This window comes from Solea senegalensis, linkage group LG2 (genome assembly GCF_019176455.1).
Source record: "Solea senegalensis isolate Sse05_10M linkage group LG2, IFAPA_SoseM_1, whole genome shotgun sequence".
Taxonomy (NCBI): domain Eukaryota; kingdom Metazoa; phylum Chordata; class Actinopteri; order Pleuronectiformes; family Soleidae; genus Solea; species Solea senegalensis.
Window position 1 is genome coordinate 12,195,113 of NC_058022.1, and position 22,299 is coordinate 12,217,411.

At 39.7% G+C, this 22,299-nt stretch overlaps 1 protein-coding gene across 2 annotated transcripts; it reads left to right on the top strand.

The window, feature by feature from the left end:
- The first annotated feature begins 10,239 nt into the window (after window positions 1–10,239).
- On the top strand, window positions 10,240–22,276 carry prpf40a (PRP40 pre-mRNA processing factor 40 homolog A). Of its 2 annotated transcripts, XM_044019464.1 has the most exons (27): window positions 10,240–10,319; window positions 12,073–12,153; window positions 12,304–12,447; window positions 14,086–14,169; window positions 14,594–14,612; window positions 14,710–14,729; window positions 14,837–14,878; window positions 14,993–15,103; window positions 15,452–15,572; window positions 15,861–15,885; window positions 16,078–16,296; window positions 16,487–16,592; window positions 17,492–17,556; window positions 17,654–17,818; window positions 18,820–18,928; window positions 19,030–19,180; window positions 19,292–19,425; window positions 19,600–19,714; window positions 19,980–20,071; window positions 20,155–20,271; window positions 20,537–20,674; window positions 20,770–20,865; window positions 20,956–21,042; window positions 21,133–21,223; window positions 21,313–21,374; window positions 21,482–21,637; window positions 21,732–22,276. In XM_044019464.1, exons 1-27 carry the CDS (start codon window positions 10,317–10,319, stop codon window positions 21,819–21,821), a joined length of 2,643 nt encoding a protein of 880 aa, XP_043875399.1. In that variant the 5' UTR covers window positions 10,240–10,316; the 3' UTR covers window positions 21,822–22,276. The 2 variants fall into 2 exon arrangements, with proteins under 2 accessions (XP_043875399.1, XP_043875400.1); XM_044019465.1 differs by lacking the exon at window positions 12,073–12,153 and having other exon boundaries at window positions 10,244–10,319.
- The last annotated feature ends 23 nt before the right edge of the window (window positions 22,277–22,299 follow it).

The following is a 22,299-nucleotide window of genomic DNA, read 5'->3' on the forward strand; positions in this document are numbered from 1 at the left end:
AATATGTAAAATAGGTTTACATTACATGAAGCATTGTGATGATTTTCTACATTTAAATACACTTGTAACTGTTAAGAAAAATAATAAACATTGGGAATTAACAGCATCCAGGTGCTGAAGTAAAAATAAAAACAAAAACAAGTAATGCCTAACAAGTCTACAGATATTTGTTGGTGTACAGGGAGCACATGAGCAACAGGCCACTACCTTCAGGGCAGTGAGGAAGATATTAATTCATTCATTCATTCATTGTCTACCACATGAGGGTCACAGGGTTGCTGGGCCAATCCCAGCTGACATAGGGCAAAAGGCAGGGCCAACATGCAGATGAACAACCATTCGTGAACTAAAACAAGCTGTAAGACTCCATGTCCTGCTGACACTGAGACACTGGAGCTTATGAATGGTCTTGTGTGTGTGGCGGTGATGATGCAGAGACTCCCTCCCTCAGGAGGCCAACAAGTGGGACCCAGATTGGAGCTGTGACAGTGGTGTGGTTGCTACTGGCTGGTGGCATCATTGAATTCATTCTCTGAGGAACACGGATGTCTGCACAAACGTGTGCGGCAATGTGTCCAGTGGTTGTGAGACACATTGTCATTCTGAAAGCTACGTGAGGCAGGTAGTTCATAAATTAGGTTGGTTCAATAGTATGGTCAAACTGTTTCCAGTTTTGTAACGGAGCTGAATAAATGGCCTTTCTCTGCTCTGCCATCTCGCTTGGTGCTGCTGTTAAAATGAAATCCCTTGGCAGTGTCACAGGCAACACCTCCCAAAATGTATTTAACAATAACATTTTAAGGAATTTTCTAAAGTAGGAATAGCACACAATGTTCGCAATTTGCCATCCCTCAGCGCTGCATTTCAGCCAAATTGGACACTTCTGACTGTGTCTGCATCTGGCAATCCCTGATCGTTAATTAGATACCATGTTAAACTGTCATTCTCTGTTTGCCTGACTTATTTAATTTGCTCCATCCCAAACGCTCTGCTCCCCCTTATCTCCAGGAAGCAGTTGGGCAGAAGCCATCTCTCCGCTGGCTCTCACTTAGGCTGGTGCAATCCTGTTGACTTCACACATGGAGCGCTCCTTTTGTGCCGTTGCTCAGAGGCTCTGATATCACAGCTCTGTCCTGTCAGACTTGAGACAGGCTTGTAATTAAAAAAGCATTGCTGTGCTGTTTTTCACTGTCTTGCTCTGAGCCATATCACTCTTCACTGAGCCAAAAAAGAGGTTTTAAAGGAACTAACGTTTGAGGTTTAATCCTTCTTAAATGGGATTGCTGTTGGACAATGATAAACCTCTGGGCTTCTTTTGAATGGACTCAATCAATGATGGATTCAAATCAATGATTACATACTAGGTAGTGTAGATTTAAATGGAAAACATTGACAGAAGATTTAATATCATCTTCTGGTGTCTGGTAGACAGTCGGTTGATATTATCAGCATAAAAATGCTTAATTGTTTGGATAATAATTGCCTAAATGTCTCTGTGATGACACACGGGTAATTACTGAGCACAGATGAAAGCACTCACCACACTCTAATGTGGCTTGTGATTATTGATGTGAAATAAGGTGGAAATACTCAACGAGATTGTGGAATATTCTGCAGAGAGGAAAAGTGAGTGAATGAACAACGACGCATAGAATTAGCTTTTCATAAGCTTTTCATTTCATAAAATAGTCCTATTAATAGTGACAATAAAGCAAATTGAGGATCTCTGACATATGATTGGACTCAAACACTTTTTATAAACGTTCTGGCTGCAAAACAAACTCCTGATGTGAAGCCTTAAGATTAGTGATTTGACCGGCGCCAATTCAGGTTTTGAATCCATAACGTCACAGATTTCACCTGCAACCAGGCGCCTACCGGGCGACAGTAGCCGTCAATCAATCACAATCTTGTGTTGCATTATCATTTATTTTCCTTTAAATGGGAACATAGTTAACAAAATCCACATTAACGGACCTGAAACTAGAGCTTGATTAAGTCTGCAGGAAAAGTGTTACTGATGTTGTAAATCAAGGGAGAATTAGACTAATTTATCCACAAACTTCATCAAGTCATCACCTTCTGGACAACATCGGCATGTTTATACAGTCCATGGTTGTGTTAGAGTTCTATTGTTATCTGTGGTTTCAACTGTCAATTGACCACTCCATTGTTAGTTCTGTCAATCCTGTGACTTTTTGGATTGGATCACTAATCTAAAAGATCTGGAAAAGGTAGTTGGGACAGTAGCTTTACCACAAAGTAAAGGGGTGCATTGGTCACAGTGATCCCCAACTGTTATCAGCTCCTCGAGACAAATGTACAATATATCCTACACCACTATTTTACCATCACACGTGTCATGGCCAGAGGTAAGAATGTGTTCCTCCTAATGACCACACTGCACATGCCACTTTCATTATTTCCTTAGGCAAAGGTTTAACTGAGACTACATTCACATCCACCATTTCCAACAAGCAAAGAAACTCAAGAGTTATTTATGTGACTGTCATTGGCGCTTATTATGTATTAAGTTTTTTCTGCTATCAGCGCTAACCACGCTAGCCATTATTCTAGCTGTCTAAAGTCGAGTGCTGCTAATACATCATAATAAGTAACTCAATTACTGCAGGACTGTTGATGTTACTGTGTTTTAATCTTGTGAAGTTTACTCAATTTCTATATAGTGTTGTCAGACTTCCTTCTTCCTTCCTGGCATAAGGGATATTGTGCTGTGGATACAATACAACATGCAAACCTTCATATACACACACACACACACACACACACACACTATTATTTTTTGGAACGTATAACTAAACACAAAAAAAAAATCACATTGTAAGTAGGAATTAGAAAAACAAACCTTAACAGAGAAAGTGTTGCTGAGAACAGACAATTGGTTCATTACCCTCCAGTCAGAGATTAAGGCACCAGTCTAATGAAATATTCAATCTGCCAGTAAGTTAAAGCGGTGGGGGATTTTAAATGGAGCCATGCGCCCCGTGTTCTTTATGCATCCATTTTCAAGTTTTTGCCATTTGGTTTTCGAGCAGCAAACTCTGCATCCTCGTTACAGACTGGGAGCAGGTGATTTTAGCTAACTGGATATCACAATGCGGTGTCAGTCACCGCATCTGGGAGGGCGAGGACAATGGATCTATGTGACACTTTGAACATCTCATGGGCCCCATAACAGCTTTGAAATTGGTTCTTCAATGAGAAGTCTGAAAACCAAGCCACATGGGGGGGGAAAAAATCCTCCTAAATACCTCCAAAAAGTGTCATTAAAAAATGAACAAAAATATAATGGTGACTTTGAAGTGGTAAATTAATTTCCAGGCCAGTGTTTGCAAAGCTCCAAGTAGTCAAAACTACTCACACAATGGCACCTTTAATGCAAAAAAAACCCCTAAATTTTAACAATATTGCTGGTTGTTAGATGGTAACATAGTAAACAACAGTTTGTTTGTTCAGTGTCAGCTTCTTTCTATGATCATGTGGATTTTAGAGGATCAAAGTTGGTTATTGGGCAACAGCTGATTCTTTGTTGCAAATGTTCTTTGAACAAATGTGCACCTTCATGCAATATCATCGTGTTCCTCATACACAAAAATGTATTTTAAAAAAATGAAAATCTGTGCAGATATACTTGAACTCTATTTAATGATGAAAAATACAAGAAGCTATTTTAGCGAGAGTAGAGTCACTGAGGTGAGATTAATTTGTTACTCTGCCATGGAGGTTATGTTTTTGAGGTTATGCTTTGAGCGTCTGTGCGAGCGACATACTGCAACTCAAAAGGTTAACTATGGATGTTGATGAAATGTAAGTAAGTTAGAAATTATTTTTTAACCTTGAAAGAGGTTTTCTCTGGGTTCTCCGGTTTCCTTCCCGTCCAAAAACATGGAGATTTGGGGATTAGGCAAATTGGACACTCTAAATTGACTGTAGGTGTGACAGTGGATGGTTGTTTGTCTCTATGTGGCCATGTGATGGATTGGCTTCGCCCTATGTCAGCTGGAATTGGCACCAACATTTACAAAAAAAAAAAATTGTATCACAAAGGCCTGTGGTGCTGTGTATATTTTAACACCCCTTGTACATATATCCATCTTCTACAACTATCCATATCCTCCACATGAGTTGTCGGGGTTGTTGGTGCCAATCCCTACACCTACAGTCAATTTAGAGTATCCAAATTTACCTAATCACCAAATCTGCACATTCCCCTTTACACATATGTCAATTGAATACAACTAAATACATTCAAAAGTAGAATCCAGTTAACTTCTCATAACAAATCTTCAAAACAAAATGTGCTTTTCTCTTGTGGCCCAAATGGACAGCCTTGCATGTCTAATTGGTATTGCCAGATGTTTAGGAGCATTTCACTGTGTTACAGAATTAGTCCACTTGCATAACAGATGCCAAATGGTTCCTCTGAATGAGCATTTTTAGGGGTATTTATCTCCACTTTGTCAAGTTCTGTGAGACTAAACAAGGTGTGATGAACAGTATGCCTCCCACAGCGGCGCCCTCTGGGATCTCTATCTCATTCCACACCTGATGTTATTTCCCCACCTGATCGCAAGGATCTTTCAAAACAACTATGCTTAGTTTCACAAACAGATGCCACATCAGTCTGACAGATAGTTGCGATTATGAATCTTTTTCCTTCTAATCGTTTGCACTGTGCCAAGACGACTCACACGCATTTAATAAAGTTTAAAGAGTGTCACACATCTCCATGGACTCACTCTGATTGAATGACAAGAACGGTATAACAAACGAGCACTGTAATGGCTAATTGACCTCTCATTCATGTACTGAACACAATTTTCTGTGAATAGGGGTATGGAAATAAATAACAGTTATTATCCAGAGAAAGTCAACATGCTTATTAATTATATATGTTATTTTATTTTGGGTAAGAAAGAAATTCCTCTGCTGTTCCTTACAGATAGGATTAATATCTGAGGTTAAATTGACTACTCTTTTGATATCAGTCGGTATTTCAAAGTAATCTTGCTGGAGCAGTGTGGAGAGTGGGGTTAAAAGCCTTGGCTGATTCTACGATTACACCGCAACACACTTCTCCGAGACAAGCTGAAAAAAACAACCCATCAGTTTGCATGTTAGTATGTGTGATGCTGCAGCTTCGTGGAGAACTCGTGTTTAATTAAAGCGGTGTCGTTTAGTGCAAAGCTCTAATATGTGGCTGCATAATGCATACATTTAGTAAAGTACCTCTGCATGCCATCTGAAACACAGAGATGGTAAACTGATTTAAAAATGCTGCTCAGAAAGAACGAGCGAGAGCTTTAATTATGATTATGCGAGTGAAGGAGTGATCAAGCGGGCAAGGAGTGAAAAAATCTATTTTATGTTATATAAATCATTTCTAGAAAATAACATTTGCTAAAGCTAACATCTTATTTTGCTTAAGTAATATTTGGATTATCTTAAAAATGAAAATAACCGACTTCATAAAATAAAATAAATAAATGAGGTTTCTCCAGCTTCAGGCTACACTGTTGGGTTTTGTTTATTAAATCAGGTTGGCACTTACAGGATCGGGAAATATTAAGCAAGAAGAAGCCCCATATCTTAAAAGGAGACTCGAGAGAAAACCTCCTTGAGGCAATTTTCATTAAACTTCTACAATTCTTTAAATAGGGCTGCGGCAGTCATGTTGTACTCAGACATGACATCACTTGTGCCATATAACAAAATAAAATAATTCCAGCAGCCACTCACTGCTGAAATACCCTCAACCAGCAGTCATGAAAACAGCTACAGGGTATTCTTTACAAAAATTTGAGAAGCACAACATGGAACATGGAAGTCCATTTCAAAGACAGCTATTATCCCCGACATTCTCTTTGTAGTCCCACTTTCTTCAGCCATTTCCTCCCATTATGGGCCACAGCACAGCAGCCCACAAGTACCCACAGCTGGACATCAGTCCTCAAATGAAAACTTCTCTCCACCTTCATTCCTACCACACACACACACACACACACTAGAGTTTCCAAATGGCACCAGAACTATTGCACCAACTTAATGAATATGGAAAATAATAATGAATATGAATACATTTTCAGTCTAATGTTGCAACTAAAATAATTTAATTCCCTGTGAATGCCTTACACAAGCAAAAGGGATTTGTTACACGTCTAATGCCAGTTATTTTGAATCAAAGTAATGTTTTTTTTAATGCACGAGAAATAAAACTAATTTTCTTACAGACTCCTTCAGCTACTTGTGTAAAACAAATATGCTGAGGGAATGTTTTGCCTGTCTGGGGAAAGTGTGCATTTCTTTCCAGTCGTGTGAGAAGAGAAGATTAATAACGCTGAGGTGTCTGTGTAGGAAATGACACCTGGGACAAGTCTGTCTGTCGCTCTGCCCGCCTGTCTCTTAACACAACTTCCCACATTTTAGTTCTTGGGTAAATTAGCCATGAAGTAAACATAAACTTCAACACAATGAGTGACTCAAAGCGATGGTTGTCTGCTGTTGGAAGCTTCATATATTACAAACACGAAAGAAAATCAATCGAACCCCAGTGTATTAATCAAAAATGCTGCCCTACAGCCACCGTTGTCATACTTAAGATGCTTAAATCGCTATTGATTTGAACATATTCATCAGAGTTGGGGGCAAATGACATCAATCATGCCTGATTGTGCAGCATCACTTCTGTCAGCTTAGCCTGGGGCAAGAGTGTGTGAGACACCCTGTCTCTAGTATTCCATCTCTCTAACACACGCATGCGTGCATATGCATCATCTGTCTCTTCCTGAGTGACAACCTGTCAACAGAATCCTGGCGAAATCATTTTCTGACAGACGAAGAAGATGCATCCCAGATCCCCCTCAAAGTGTTCACATGCTGCCCTGCTGAACATGAAGTTCAAGTCATGAAGATACTCATGTGTGAGGCAGGGAGGATTCCTGAGATATAAGGCAGCATGTAAAAGAAAGAAAGGGGAAAATCAGCATTTGCAGTGGCATTAAGTGGCCGTATCTCATATGTATACTTTTTTTCTGTGAGGCTTTAAAAAGAAGAGGTACATTAGACCCTTTGGCCTTTGTGATGATATAATTGAAATCAGGAACTCTTTCAGAACAAGAAACTGTGAAAATCTGGTACTCTGCAATCAACAGCTTTGTGTGTTTCTGTGTGATAATTGCAACACAGAGAGGACTCGTACCAAAAATAGTCTCAGAGACAAATATGCATCGCAGGTTCACTCAGCTGAGACGCTGAGCCTTTGATAGAAGCCATAAGACGTAAGCCAACAGATCATCCACACTATATGTATGATTTAGTAAATATCATAATGTGTGATTCTTTGTTTGACTCTAAGGTCATATTAAGATTAATCATGTGGCACATATTACCTTAGGCATATTGCTGTAAATATCAGGATAAATACACAGTGTGCTGCTGTTCACATGCCATGCTGTTAAATCTGTTACTGATCACATTAACAGTCTGTACTTGATGTTCGTCAGAGAGAAAACTATCCCATAAAACAAATGCCAATTTTAATGTTCTTAAAAAGTCAACAGAACTTTTCTTTTGCAACAGTGATCTCCAAAAGGTCACACAAAACTTATAGAAAAATATGGTTGTTGTGCTGGCTTCTTTATTTTTAGAAAGGAAATTGAAACGCGTGTTGTAAATGTGCTTGGTTGGTAGTTAATGTGAGCAAGCTTGACAGGAAGCCAATTTTTAGATGAGAGAAGGGTGCCTGCAAGGCAGGTCAGCGACACACTGGACTCAGAGCTCACTGGGAAAAATGGCTGGAGGCAAACATTGACCACCTCATATAATGCGAATCAATCACACACAAACAGTGAGGTACAGGCAAACTGTGGTAGCACATACAAATAAATAAAGCAACCAAAGTTTATAAATACACTGAATCAGCAGTGTACGGAATCAACTGAGAAATGATCATCATTACCTATATCATGCACATGAATGATAAATAAGATTACAGTGAGATCAATAAAACACATGTCTTGACGTCTGTCCAGTCCATTTTTGGTCACTTGCCAAATATGAGCCATCTGCTGGTAACAAAGCAAACATTTATTTCTTCCTCACACATTAGCTTCTGAGGTATATAAACTTAATAAAATTGACTTATTATGTTCTAAGTTTAGTTCAAAGTCATATCTACAAAATTATGAAGCAGATTTTTTAGATACAATTTAGTTGATTGTTTGCTCAAAGATCAACATTTTAAATATTCAGTAAAATTACATCAACAGATGAAAACAGCTGTGTATATGCACACACACACACACATATATATATACATACATATATATACATACATATACATATATACACATATACATATATATATACATATATATATATATATATATATATATATATATATATATATATATATATATATATATATATATATATACACACACACACACACACTAGAGGAGAATTGTTTCCATATTTAAATTTCTTAGACAATTCAGTCCAACAAAATGTGTTGATTCATGGTTAGTTTTGTTTGTTTCCCCCGAAGACAAAGTGATGTGCCGAGGTTGACTGACTCCCATCATTAGATTGAAGCTCGATCCATCACTGCCCCTCACTGTCGCCTTGTTGTCTTTTTGGCTTGTTAAGAGAATGGATAGGGAATTCTCTGGCACTTGTCAGTAAATGCATCAACGTTTATTGCAGTCTGCGTCCGTGTGGGTTCATCTGTTTCACAACTCGGCGTTGCATGCTTCACACTCCAATAGCGCTCTAAAACCCAGGGACAACTCCACGGAAAGCAAACACACTGGCTGTGATATACCAAAAAACAAGCTGTGACATCAATTTTTCCAAGTAAGAAGATCTTGAATACATACTATGTTTTTTTGTAAAATGTACATGGCATCTCTAGAGAGGAGTAATCACTGTGTTTATTAGCCCATTACACTAATTTTCTATTTGAATAACCTTCAGAATGGGCAAGCCGCTGCTTAATCTTTTTTGTGTGAAAAAAATACGTATCCATGAGAGTATGAGAAACAGGAGGAAGAGTGAAGATCATTCTGCCACTTACAGAGGTAAAAGGTGACAACACTGACTGCTTTCTAATCTCCCACCATCATTGGGAATCACTCCAGCCAAGACAGCCATGTCACAGAAGCCAATAATTGGAAAATCACAGCCAGTTCTCCAAATTATCCCCAATACACCAAGGTAATTTTGCTGTGTCTGAACACACAGCTACCTCAGGTTCCGAAAAGGGCACCTGTTATAACATCTAGAATCCTGGGAAACAGTAAAGTGTCACTTGTTGTAGCAGTTTAAAAAATACACTGGCAAATTCTGAATTGAGGAAATGTAGAGTAAGGATTGCAACTAAATTATTCAGACAGTAAAATCTCATTCAAATGTTACAATCAATGTAATTTTCACAAACATTTATGTAATAGCATCCTGCTTTGATTTATGAATTTGATTACTAGCATCCTAATAGTGACTGAATAAATGTGGACATACACAAGCAAGGCTGTAAACAATATAAATCTATCATTACATTACATTACATGTCATTTAGCAGACGCTTTTATCCAAAGCGACTTACAAAAGTGCTTTGTAAGTACAAAAGTATCACAATTTGATATTGCTTTATTGTATTCCCTGTTTAATATTCAGTATATTCATATTTTTTACATTTGTTTGTCAGGCTTTTTTGTTGTAATGTACTACTTTTTTACGTAAGTGCTTAAGCTTGTGTTTTGGACGTAAGTGTGGCTTGGTTGTATCTTTATTTATACACACGTGTGTATTTGCTGTCTAATCATGCAATTTAAAATACATAAGGCAAATACAGTTTTAAATCTAACATTTGAATGCACCAGTTACATTTAGAAGTGTTTTCATGCGGTTTACTACAGTCACTTCATAAAAACCGGATTTTATCAGCGGCATTTCATTCAGTATTTTATTTAATTAGTGCACATCACTGCGTCCTCTTCCGCACTACAAGTGTGTAGTTGATAAGAGACTTAGTGGCTTTCGTGGTATTTCACTGGGGTTGTAGTTTGCGTAGAGGTAGAAGACGAGTTGTTAAATATAGAGTAGCATGCAGAAGAGTTGTTGAATAATCTTACTTGCGTCTCTCCGTGTTCGCGCATTTCTGCACATTGCCAACGCTTAATGGACGCTCTCGAAGCTTTACCTTTGAACTCTGTCCGCCTGGAGGCAGCTGAGCCAATCACGTTGCACGTTGTTGAGAGGTCCTGAAGTTTCTCCGAGGCTCTTACCCTCTCGCCAACATGGTGAGTGAAGTATGCTAAAATAACATTTAATGTACTATGAAGTTGAAGTCAGAAACAGCAAACATGTTGTAGCTGATTATTTTCCGTTCAATTAAGTGTAGTTTTGTGTCTCCGCGATTATATAAATTCATATTGTCTATTGTCGCACTTCACCGCTTAGCATACGGTGCTAGCACTGAGCTAAGGTAGCGGCAAAGCACCGTATAGTCATGGTTCAGACTTTCGTGGACTGTGGACCGACAAAATAAAGTTGCACCAGACAATTTGCTTTGGTTGTGTATAACATTGACATACATATCTAATTGTACGAAACAATTTAAATCGCATGGCGGCAAGATGTTCATTGAACTAGCTGGACAATCAAAATAGCTAAGCTCTCGTGTTAGCTTGTTAGGATCATTTGAATCAGCCTCCATTCATTTAGAGAGCGCAGATAAATTATAACTGAACTGTTATTACTGAATGTATTATAAGCATTATATAGACACACATTTCCTACTACATTTTCTGGGGAAAGGTACATATTGCAGTGTTCATTTGTCGTCGGTTAGAACCACATGATCAATGGTAGTATATTCGATTTATGGTCTCAGACTCGGTGACATCTAAGTTGGGGAAGTTAATTCATTTTACTTTACAATAAGTCATTTTTAACATAGCCGAGACCTAATCGGAATTAAATGAAGCATCAAAATATACTATACTACTAATAACTAATCAGTTAGCCAGATACGTATCTGTGTATCAGGACAGAACCGGATTAATGTGTTTTGTCAGTGTATACGTTAAAAAGGAGTGATATAGATAAATATTGTAATAAAACAATTATCCTCCTTTCTAATGTTAACAATAAAACTGTTTAGATGCAGATTTTAAAATGAGCAACTTTAGCTGATTTCACAAAACTTATGAAAAGGGTTGTAAATTAAATTCCCCTTATTTCTTTCTCAAGAGTTGGAATATGCTATACACATACTTTTTTTCCATGGTTCATCTTTCTGTTCTTCTTGTGTGTTTAACTCAGTTTGAAATCAGTGATGTGATTGGCTGAGTGTCTGCACATGGCAGTCTTTGGTCATAAAAAAAGTCAATTTGTTAATGTAATTAATGTTTGTTGGATAATCTCCCAGTGACTTTTAACTAAATGATTTTGTGTGAAATGCCCATCCCTAATTCCAACACAAAGGCTAGAAAAGGTCTAGTTAAAATACAAAATCTCTGTCAAACCATGAATTATGAGTGATTTTTCAGTTTTAGGTACAGGCACAGACTGGAGAGGCTCTGATCCAGTGATTTCTGATTTTGTGACATCTGATTAAAAGTGTTGATTAGTTATTGTGCACCAAACTTGTAGCTTAACTACACATTTTTAATGAATTCTCTTGGTAATACTTTCTGTTCTTGTTGAAAACTGAATGTTGATTTTGGAGACCACAGTTTCTGTATCGTATTGAATGATACTGATAGATATGCATATTCTGTCCACCCTCATTTGTACAAGTGTGGAACAGTCTTGATTATAATTTGATACATTTCCTCATTTATATATCAGATTTCGTTTGTTCGCATGTTTTACTTACGGAACTTCTTTTAATTATACTAATATTTAAACTAATATTAAAGTGAGGGAATCAAATTAAACGATACGTTATTAACATGGGGACTGATTCGGATATAATGATTATCTGTGTTGAGTTATTACACCGATGGCTGTTGTGAGATCACTGACGCTGGTGTTTCTTATTCATGGCAGTCTTCATCGGAGGCTAATAATGGCCCGAGCCAAGCGCCACCTTATCCAGGCGTACCGCCCTCAGGGATACCTCCCCCATTTGTAAGTCAGTGACAGAGATGTGTATGACAAATAGCTTTCCTCTTATTGTTACTAGTTGTCATAAAGGGTGGATGCGACTTAGGTAAATTTTAAAGCCTTCACTGATGTTTCATTTCCTCTAATGACCCTTTTTTCTATTGCTTTGTCAAGATGGGACCACCAGGCATACCACCTCATTACCCTCCTATGGGAATGCCCCCAATGGGACAGCGACCTCCGAGCATGACTCCTATGCCTCCTGGTATAATTCCCCCTGGAATGATGCCACCAATGGGGGCACCTCCAATGGGACAGGTTAGCCTTGTTAAAACCTCACAGATTTGTCTGAATGTTGTCCTTGGATTTGTTCCATCCCATCTTTAAATCTTTCTCAACACAAACTCGTGCTGGGTGGTATACCGGTTAATACCGAAAGCGTTTTCTTTTTTTATGATAGGAATTGTTCGTATAACTCAAGGCCAGTATATGAAAAACGGAATGTGGTGCTATGCTATGCTATGCTAATGGCTTAGCTGAAGAGGTAACTGTATAAGTAATTGTGGAATGATGAATTTATTCCACCACCTAAGCAGAAAAACACGTCCGAGAGTACCAATAATGTATGTAGTTATGTTAACAGACACACACTCAGATGTGTCGCTCCCTGTCTCTTGCTCAACCACACACTCTCAACTGCGCTGCACCCTCTTTCACGCTTGAGTACTCACGCAACATGAGTGCACGGACACACACACACACACACACTCAACTGTGCCTTTCTGTCGCTGGAGCCCTCACTCATGCTCATGCATAAAAAATACCTGTGAAATTATTATATAACATTACCGTGATATACATTTGGTCGTACTGCCCATCAACAACACAGACAACATTTTAAACATCCTTTAACTCAGCACACCCACCTCTCCACTGTCTCCCACATTTCCTTCACCCCAACTATCAAAGGCAGATGACTGCACATCTGAGTCTGTTTCTGGTTCAGAGATTTCTTTATGTTAAAAGGGGAGTTTTTCCTCTTCAGTGATGCCTAGTGCTTGCACATTGTGTGATTTGTTGGGTTTCTTTTTTTTCCTCTGCCTTACTAGGCATAATGCCTTGAGATATTTAATCAGGTTTAATTTGACCGTCAAGCCCTTTCTAACATTGTTAAGTGAAATATAAATAAAGTGTGGAGAGCTAGTTTGATTTTTATAAGTATATGTAAATCTTGCTTGTCTGAATTCATTAAGGAACTATTGTTAAAAAAAGGATGAACTAATGAAGTCTACTGCTTTGGGACAGTTGGAGAAAGAGGGAATCAATATTTACCTGGGATCAGTTCATTTGAGTTAATCAAAAACTAGACTGGAGAAAAAGGAAGTAGGGTCAAATGTGGCATGTGAAACTATTTAAGTTTAGATAGATTAGAGATAAGAGTACTTTGTATACTGAACATTCATGTGTAGCCTTATGGCAATGAAAGTGAAAGTGATACATCTTTGGGATTATTATATAGTGACAGTCAAAATTACTGGAAGAGAACAATCAGGTCTATCTGTGCTCATTGTAATCCAAAGAGATGGCACTTAACTGAAGACAATCACCTGTGCATTGGTCTAAACCTCTGTCACTGGTTAACATAGTCGCACAATTTATTTTTTAAAGCAAAATTCTCTAATGAGGAGTGTTAAATCAAAGTGCCACCGACATAAGTCTGAAAAGGTGGTTTGACGATGTAGTTTGAAGTTTGGTGTTTTGCTGCTTCACAGGTCACAAGCTGTGGCATCACACATAAATAAGCACAGCAGACATGGTGTCGGTCTCACCTCCTCCTGCTCCCAGTTGTTTCCACACAGATACTAACACCCTGTCTCATACTGTGTCTGATACTCGTCTCTACACTAGGTGGTATGGAAATGCCAAATAAATATTTCATGGTGCTTCTATTATTAGATGCCAGGCATGATGCCACCTATGATGCCAGGGATGATGATGCCCCCTCGCATACCAGCTGCGGCTGTACAGCCAACAGGACCGGTAAGTCTCCTCACTACTTTTTCAGCAGTGCTCTGCTTCACACGTCTTAAAAATACTCTGCAATCTGTGAAAAGCTAAATGAAGAGTTTGCACAGCCAAGTAACACGTCTGCTAAATAAGAAGTGATGTCAAATATTCGGTATAATGTTAACCATGGTGAGAAATGAAACAGCTGACAAACGTTAAGTACAGTGGCTGTATAAACTGAAAATGAGCAACTTTGAATGAGTGCAAATACAATGAAACACTCAAGCCTTTCAATGACTTTTGTCTGTTCATTCACAAATGATCATAATTCCATGTTGTGTACATGTGTACTTTTTATAGTGAACTATGAGTCTGTATTCCCAGATGAATGTATCATTCACTTGTGAGTGAGTTGCTCATAAAAACTTTCTCTAATAATCTTGTCCTTTTTTCACAGCCTGGTGTTGACTCCACAGGTAAGATCCTGTTTTTATATATTGTCAAAATATTTCTTTCCCATGATATGATCATTAGAAATTAGATTGTAACTTATCTATGTTTTTATCCTCACAGCTGCTGCACCCGGAACAGCTGTAAGTATAATATATAATTTTAGATTTTTACTGTGTTTGAGTTCTCGTCATTAGCGCCAGTATTTTTGCCTTGCCACTAAATTTGTTTTGTTTCTTCGTCTCTGCAGAGTACCACAAATGGCTCTCCACCGGAAGAACAGCCAAAGAAGGTTTGTACACATTGAAAATGAAAATGTTGATGTGAATTGGCAATTGCATAAATAAAAAAAAGTAAAAGAGTTAATTACTTAAACATCTATTTCTGTTGTTTTTGTCTTTCTCAGAAGTCTCTTTGGACTGAACACAAATCACTGGATGGGAAGACTTACTATTACAATACAGAGACCAAGCAGTCCACATGGGAGAAACCAGATGATCTGAAATCTACTGTAGAGGTGCCAGCCTTTATCACTCCCAGCACGTTACAAACCTACTTTTTTTAATTAATTAATTAGTTTGTTTGTTAGTTAGTTTAATATTGACTTACTTTTTGCACAGAACAAACTTACATTCTTGCCTTTATCTGGGACAGAGCACAATAATACATTTTAATTGCACCAGATTTAGACATGTCCCCTTTTAAAATATTTAAATGACCTGTTTGCGTTACTTCAAATGTCGCTCGTTTTAAATATATGATAAAATAGAGGAGTTATTTTTATGCGGCTCATACATTGCACTTGTATTTCAGTCCATTGTGTCCCAAATGACATATTTTCCCTTGTTTTTTTTTCCCTTTTTAGCAAATGCTGTCTAAATGTCCCTGGAAGGAGTACAAGTCGGACACAGGGAAGCCTTATTATTACAACTCACAGACAAAGGAGTCCAGATGGACCAAACCCAAAGAACTGGAAGATCTGGAAGGTAAAGAGCTGCTATCTGATGTTGCCAAGCATATGAGAAAGGCAGGGATGTTCCACACTTATCTCCACCTGTAACAGCATGATGAATGGCAGACTGCTGGCTTCGTCAGCCAATGATGCCAAACATAAGACATTTTTCGTATCAGTGATGTGCATGCACTGGAAGCACTCATACAAGAACACGTGGAGGCTCCTTAAGCACATTTATCTCTGTGCTTCTATCTTATCTGTTGTAAGCTTTGAAATGAAAACAAGTAGCCTAACAGCTGCCTCCCTTTGTCTATTCCAGCTATGATCAAAGCAGAGGAAAATGGGTAAGAGCTTCCTATTTACACTTCACTCTTCACTGCACACACCTTATACATACAGTATTATGAACAACAAGTACAGTACATGTTAAAAGTTTTTACATCCCCTTTTATTTTGTCATTAATGCCACTTAAGTGTTTTCACTTTGGTTGCTGTAACTAATATTATTACAATCTTGTGTTGTGGTCTGATTTCAGAACGGCGGAGGCAGCAGCCCCTAGCATCACCATAGCCCCTGCAGTGCAAGCAGACATTACAGCCCCTGTGGCAATTGTAACAGAGGCAGAAACTGCAAAAGCAGTCACAGAGGAACACCTCACCCAGGCGGTCATGCATCTCACAGCTGAGGTCAAGACAGTGGACGTGCCAGTTGCTTCCTCAGAGAGCCCGGCTGCCACAGAGGTGGTGAAAGCCAGGTAAACAAAGATGTCTGATACAAAGACGAGCGCCGTCTCCATTCCCATACACATGTACACCAAGGTGGAGCCATTGGGTCACAGTGACACAGGACTTATCTTCACATCACCCTTACAGCTCGATACGGTGTAGGCATCACATGTTCAGTGTGCTTACAGCTGAAATGTGACTTTTCTGTTTTACCGTCAGTGTCGAAGTCATAAAGGAAGAACGGCCGGAGCTTCAGAAGAAAACGTACAAATGGAACACAAAGGAGGAAGCCAAGCAGGCCTTCAAAGAGCTGCTGAAGGAGAAGGTGAGGCTGATTCAAGTCAAGTAAGATTAGCCTGCACGTGAGCTCGAGGCCACATGGTGAAAGAGTGGACCATGGCTCTGTGTGGTCTCTGTAGCCTGGGAACTAAATGTATGTATGTTATATTCCTTATAACAGAGTAGTAAATAAAATCAGGATAATCTGGATGATGCTTTGGTTATAAACTGTGTTATAGATTGAAGCCAAATGTCACAGTTTATCACCTGTATCATACTGTTTTAAATATTTATTTTCGAGCGCTCGCCTGCTGCTGGAAGCTTTCTAGCACATGATGGTGTCATTTCTCATCAGGCCCTTGGAGGTCTAAGCTCAGTTGTTAAGGTTCACCACCTGCTGCCTCAGATGTGTTGTGTGTGTTTTGTTGCAAGGTGGCCGAGCACCACCCACCTTTTAAAGGCTGTTATATTTAAGCTCTTTTTAATTTTGTGCACAAAGCTGTCCTCGGAGATTGCTTGCCATTTCCTGCGAGATCTTAATGGCTCTGTCTTTATGATTAGCTTTGCTGGATCAAAGGCACGGGGGCTGCCTGGGATTAAGACAGTGAGTGAAAGTGGCATGCCTCAGTGAGTTAGAATAACTGTGACAGCTGACAAGAGAGAGGTTCATAATGGATGAGTCATTCTCTGAGAGTGGCAAAAGGGGCACATCCCTGAATTATTGCCACTTCACAACTCTTAACCGGGCATCTATTAGTAATTAAGAGAATGTGTTGAGTTCAAAGTAGTTCTCCTGTCTCACATGCTTATTCTAACAAAGGACTATTAAATAAATCAGTTATCTGTGATCTGTTGTTTAATATGTTCAAAGTTCCACGTGTTCATAAACAATTCAGTTTGAGCTTACAGTCTGTCACGACCTGGTCTCTATTCTTTGTATTTCAGGGTGTGTCCTCAAACTCCTCTTGGGAACAGGCGATGAAAATGATTATCAACGATCCTCGCTACAGGTACCAAATTCAGTTGATCTGGTTTACTGTACACCAGGAGGTGAGAGCAATAAACAACTCTCGCCACAAATGTCTCATTTTGCTTTAATCCCTGCAGCGCTCTTCCTAAGCTGAGTGAGAAGAAACAGGCGTTCAATGCTTACAAAGTCCAGACGGAGAAGGAAGAGAAGGAGGAGGCCAGAATTAAATACAAAGAGTCCAAAGAGACCTTTCAGAGGTTTTTGGAGAATCACGACAAGATGACGTCCACCACCAGATACAAGTAAGTGCTGCATGTGAACGAACCCGCCAGTAAATGTTTTTGTCCTGATTGATTTATTTTTCCCTGGAATTGTCAATATGGTTGTACAGATGAGATGAAAGGTCATCTGCGGCTGATGCATGCCATCGTGTCGTTACAGCATCTCCCACTTAAACTGTGACCTGTTAAAGCTCATCATCACACGGAGGCTGAAATGGCTGCATTAGTTTGTTAAAATATCACATTTGTGATTCTTCTGACATATTGTGAATGTGATTTGAGTTACAAATATAAAAATATTTATTTTGAGAAGACATGAAGCGGGGCAAACATTTATGTATTGCATTTTAAATTGGCATCAAAAGAAATGCAGTATTTGCAGTTATCTTTAAATTGCTATCTTGCTGTAATAATTAGTGATGCTATGAAAGTTTGGAGTTTTGACTGTAACATACTGTTCAACACTTTTTTGGTTTGGCATTTGGGTGAAAGTTATGACGGACAGAGGGGAATGGACGGATTGACTGGTGACCTTGACAGTGAGTGAGTTTCAGAGTTCAGCTGGCACTGGGTTTGTGGCAGTGACGCGAGTTGCACTCTGGGATGGCACACAGCTGACAGTTGGAGAGTGCTGACTGGGCTGTGTGTGAGTGTGTGTTCTTGTAATTTGGAAGTTTTTCTGGCATAAACACTGACCTTGTCAGAACCACTAGTCCTAATGGAGACCAAAATCTGGTCCTAATATGGCTTAATCTTAGCTGAACAAGCTGATTTTGGGGCTTACATTTGAATGGTTTATGTTAGAGATCAGGTCTTGGGTTGGCTGTCCTCATGAATGTGAGTCTTTGCAAGTCTTAAAATGGATAGAAATACAAGAGTGTAGACATTACACAACTGTTTGCACTTAGCATCTAATATCAGAGGCTTGTTTGGGCAGTGAAATGCTGCCCTCGTGTGGATTATTGGGTTCAAAAAAATCTTAATTGTGTTTAATATACAGTATCTCCATTCTTGTAATTCAGGAAAGCAGAACAGATGTTTAGCGAGCTCGAGGTTTGGAGCTGCGTTCCAGAGAGAGACAGACTGGAGATCTATGAAGACGTGCTCTTCTATCTCGCCAAGAAAGAGAAGGTAAGACTCTGCGATACAGATCAGGCAGAATTCTTATCCGTCAGTCTTTGATATAGTCGAGCATCTGCGTTAATATTCCGGTTTCAAACCTCTGTTTCCAGGAACAAGCCAAGCAGCTGAGAAAGAGGAACTGGGAAGCTCTAAAGAACATCCTGGACAACATGGCCAACGTCACCTACCGCACCACCTGGTCTGAGGCCCAGCAGTACCTGCTAGACAACCCCACCTTTGCTGAAGACGAGGAGCTGCAGAGTACGTGCACTTAAGTGTTTTAGCTGAACCGTCTTATATGTAAATAAATAAAAAAAAAGAAGTTCATTGTTGCTACGCAGAACTGTTGACAGTGTTTCTATGTGCCGACAGATATGGACAAGGAAGATGCCCTCATTTGTTTTGAGGAGCACATCCGAGCGCTGGAGAAAGAGGAGGAAGAAGAGAAACAGAAGACTCTTCTCAGAGAGAGAAGACGACAACGCAAGAACAGAGAGTCGTTCCAGGTGAGAGGGCATAGATGCAAAGATTTCTTTACATTGCAACAAAAGTTTGCAGTGAATTAGTTAGTAAAGTCAACTGTTGCATGTCCGTTACATCAACTTAAATCCAAGTTAATTTACTGTTCTGTTAAACATGAGGTCGTTGACCTAAATCATATTTTGCTGCTTTCCCCTCAGAAATTTCTCGATGAGCTCCATGACCACGGTCAGCTTCACTCCATGTCTGCCTGGATGGAGATGTACCCAACCCTGAGCTCAGACATCCGCTTCGTCAACATGCTGGGTCAGCCGGGTAAGACAGCCGGTCACAGACACACGGCTTCACTCGCTCTTGAATGCGCTGCAGCGCGTGAATCACATAAACGAGACAAGCGCGACACGTGACGTAAATAACGTACGACACGCAGCAGACCACTGTTGATCAAGTTCACTTTTCATTCCCCTCATTTTTTACCAACAACAATCAGCCCCTTTCCCCCAAATTAAATGTTGTACTCACCTCCTCGTTTTGAACAAACATAATATAACGTTTTTTTTACTGCATGACGTCTGTGCAGGTTCCACTCCACTGGATCTGTTCAAATTCTACGTGGAAGACCTGAAGGCTCGCTACCACGATGAAAAGAGGATCATCAAAGATATTCTGAAGGTGAGGATCTTCTACATAACTAGTCGGTGCAAAGAGTTCACACTTAAAACATCAGGTTTCATTTGTCACTCTTCCCTCTAAAGGACAAAGGCTTCTTGGTCGAAGTGAACACCAGCTTCGATGACTTTGGATCGGTCATCAGCTCGGACAAGAGAGCCACCACGCTGGACGCAGGAAACATAAAGCTGGCCTTCAACAGTGTAAGACCTCTGTCCTACAAACAACTTTCCTCCTGTCCAGCTCTGCCTTACATTTCAAGTTTGGCAACGTTATTTTTTTACTAGACTGTAGGTAAAATAACACGTGGTGTATTTCCATATATAAGACAGAACAGAAGCCTGAATACATATTAGTCTAGTACAACTATCTCTTAATTACATTTACACAGCCAACAGTGACTAAACTGATGACTGAAATTGAAATGTACTGATTAGTTTTTACTGACGACTTTTCTTTTCTGTGTAGTTACTGGAAAAGGCTGAAGCCAGAGAGAGGGAGCGCGAAAAGGAGGAAGCCCGCAAGATGAAGAGGAAAGAGGCAGCCTTCAAGAATATGCTGAAACAGGCCACGCCGCCACTGGAGCCCGAGGCTTCATGGGAGGGAGTACGTGGTGTTGTTTTTAAAGTGACACAGCAGCTACTGTTCTGTTATTTGTCTAATGGTTTGTGTTACTCATAAATGTACTAAATACACTTCAGGTAAGAGAGCGGTTCCTGAAAGAGTCTGCCTTTGAAGACGTGACTCTGGAGTCGGAGAGGAAAAGGATATTTAAGGACTTCATGCACGTCTTGGAGGTAAGCCTGTCATGAGTGTGAGAGGGGGCTGAATTTAGCAGTTATGATAATGATGTTTAACACGTTTTTTTCTTTTTTCTTTTTTAACAGCATGAGTGCCAACATCATCACTCCAAGACAAAGAAGCACTCAAAGAAGTCCAAGAAGCACCACAGGAAGCGCTCCCGCTCTCGATCGGTCAGTGAGAGCACTCTTGATTAAGTCAATCTGTGACCTGATGTCACAACGCGGTGACCTCTAAATGACCTGCCTTCAATGTCATGACAGGGTTCAGAGTCAGAGGACGAGGAGTACCACAAGAAGAAGAAGAGGTCACAGTCCAAGTCCCCCTCTGAACGCTCCTCTAGTGGAGAATCTGGTGAGTGCTCTTCACAGTTGAGTGGATCCACGTGCATTTTGACATTTACTGACACTAACACACTGACACATTTCCCTGCGTAACAACAGAGAGAAGCTATAAGAAATCCAAGAAGCACAAGAAGAAGGCCAAGAAGAGGCGCCACAAGTCTGTGAGTCTGCGTAAACTCTTGCCGTTGTGGTGACTGAAGACCAAGACCCTTTAAATCCATAAACTATCCACGTAGAATCTAAATGTGTGCTTATACACTCTACACAGGCATCACCAGATTCCGACACGGAGAAGAAAGGAAGAGAGCGCGAAGGAAAACGGGACAAGGACTTAGAGAAAGATAAAGAGAACGACAAGTCTCGGGGGAAGTCTCGCTCCGACTCTAAACAGAAGTCTCCTAAAAGAAAAGCAGCCAAAGAGGAGGTGAATATTCTATCATTTTGTTGGTGGTTGTCAGGTTTATCTGGATGTTGTTCCCTTGACAAAAAGATTTTAAATGCAATATGATTGCACTCAGGGTGGCTGGGATACGTCCGGCAGTGAGCTGAGCGAAGGGGAGCTGGAGAAAAGGAGGAGAACTTTACTGGAACAGCTGGATGCACCTTGATGATCATGTTCCTGCTGATCTTTAGTTGTGTTTGTACATTTCTCCAAACATTCATTCCCTTCAGGCTCATGTGGCCGCTCTGGTCACTCCTTTATGGACTAACTGTGAGATATAACACCACCTTCTACTGGTATTCACTGAGGAAAGGGCGACACTGAACCCGCTCACTTATTTGATAAAGAATTTGATATCCAGTGTAGCTGACGATCGGCCGTTTAATGTCAGGCTGTCCTTTTGTTGCTCGTCATCTTTAAGGAACTTTTAGTTGACTGTAGTTGTACATGTTTTCCATTGCCTTCATTTTTATATTCAATTAAAAGCATATCTTAATGTCCACCTGACTGCAGTCTTAAATGCAACAAGTCCAGAAATAAGTCCAAATCAACTCGTCTGTATCCTTGAGGAGTGATCGAAAATTGATGTAGTAAAATGGAATAAAATGCCTTTTCATTGGATTGTGTGTGGATACTTAAGGGCA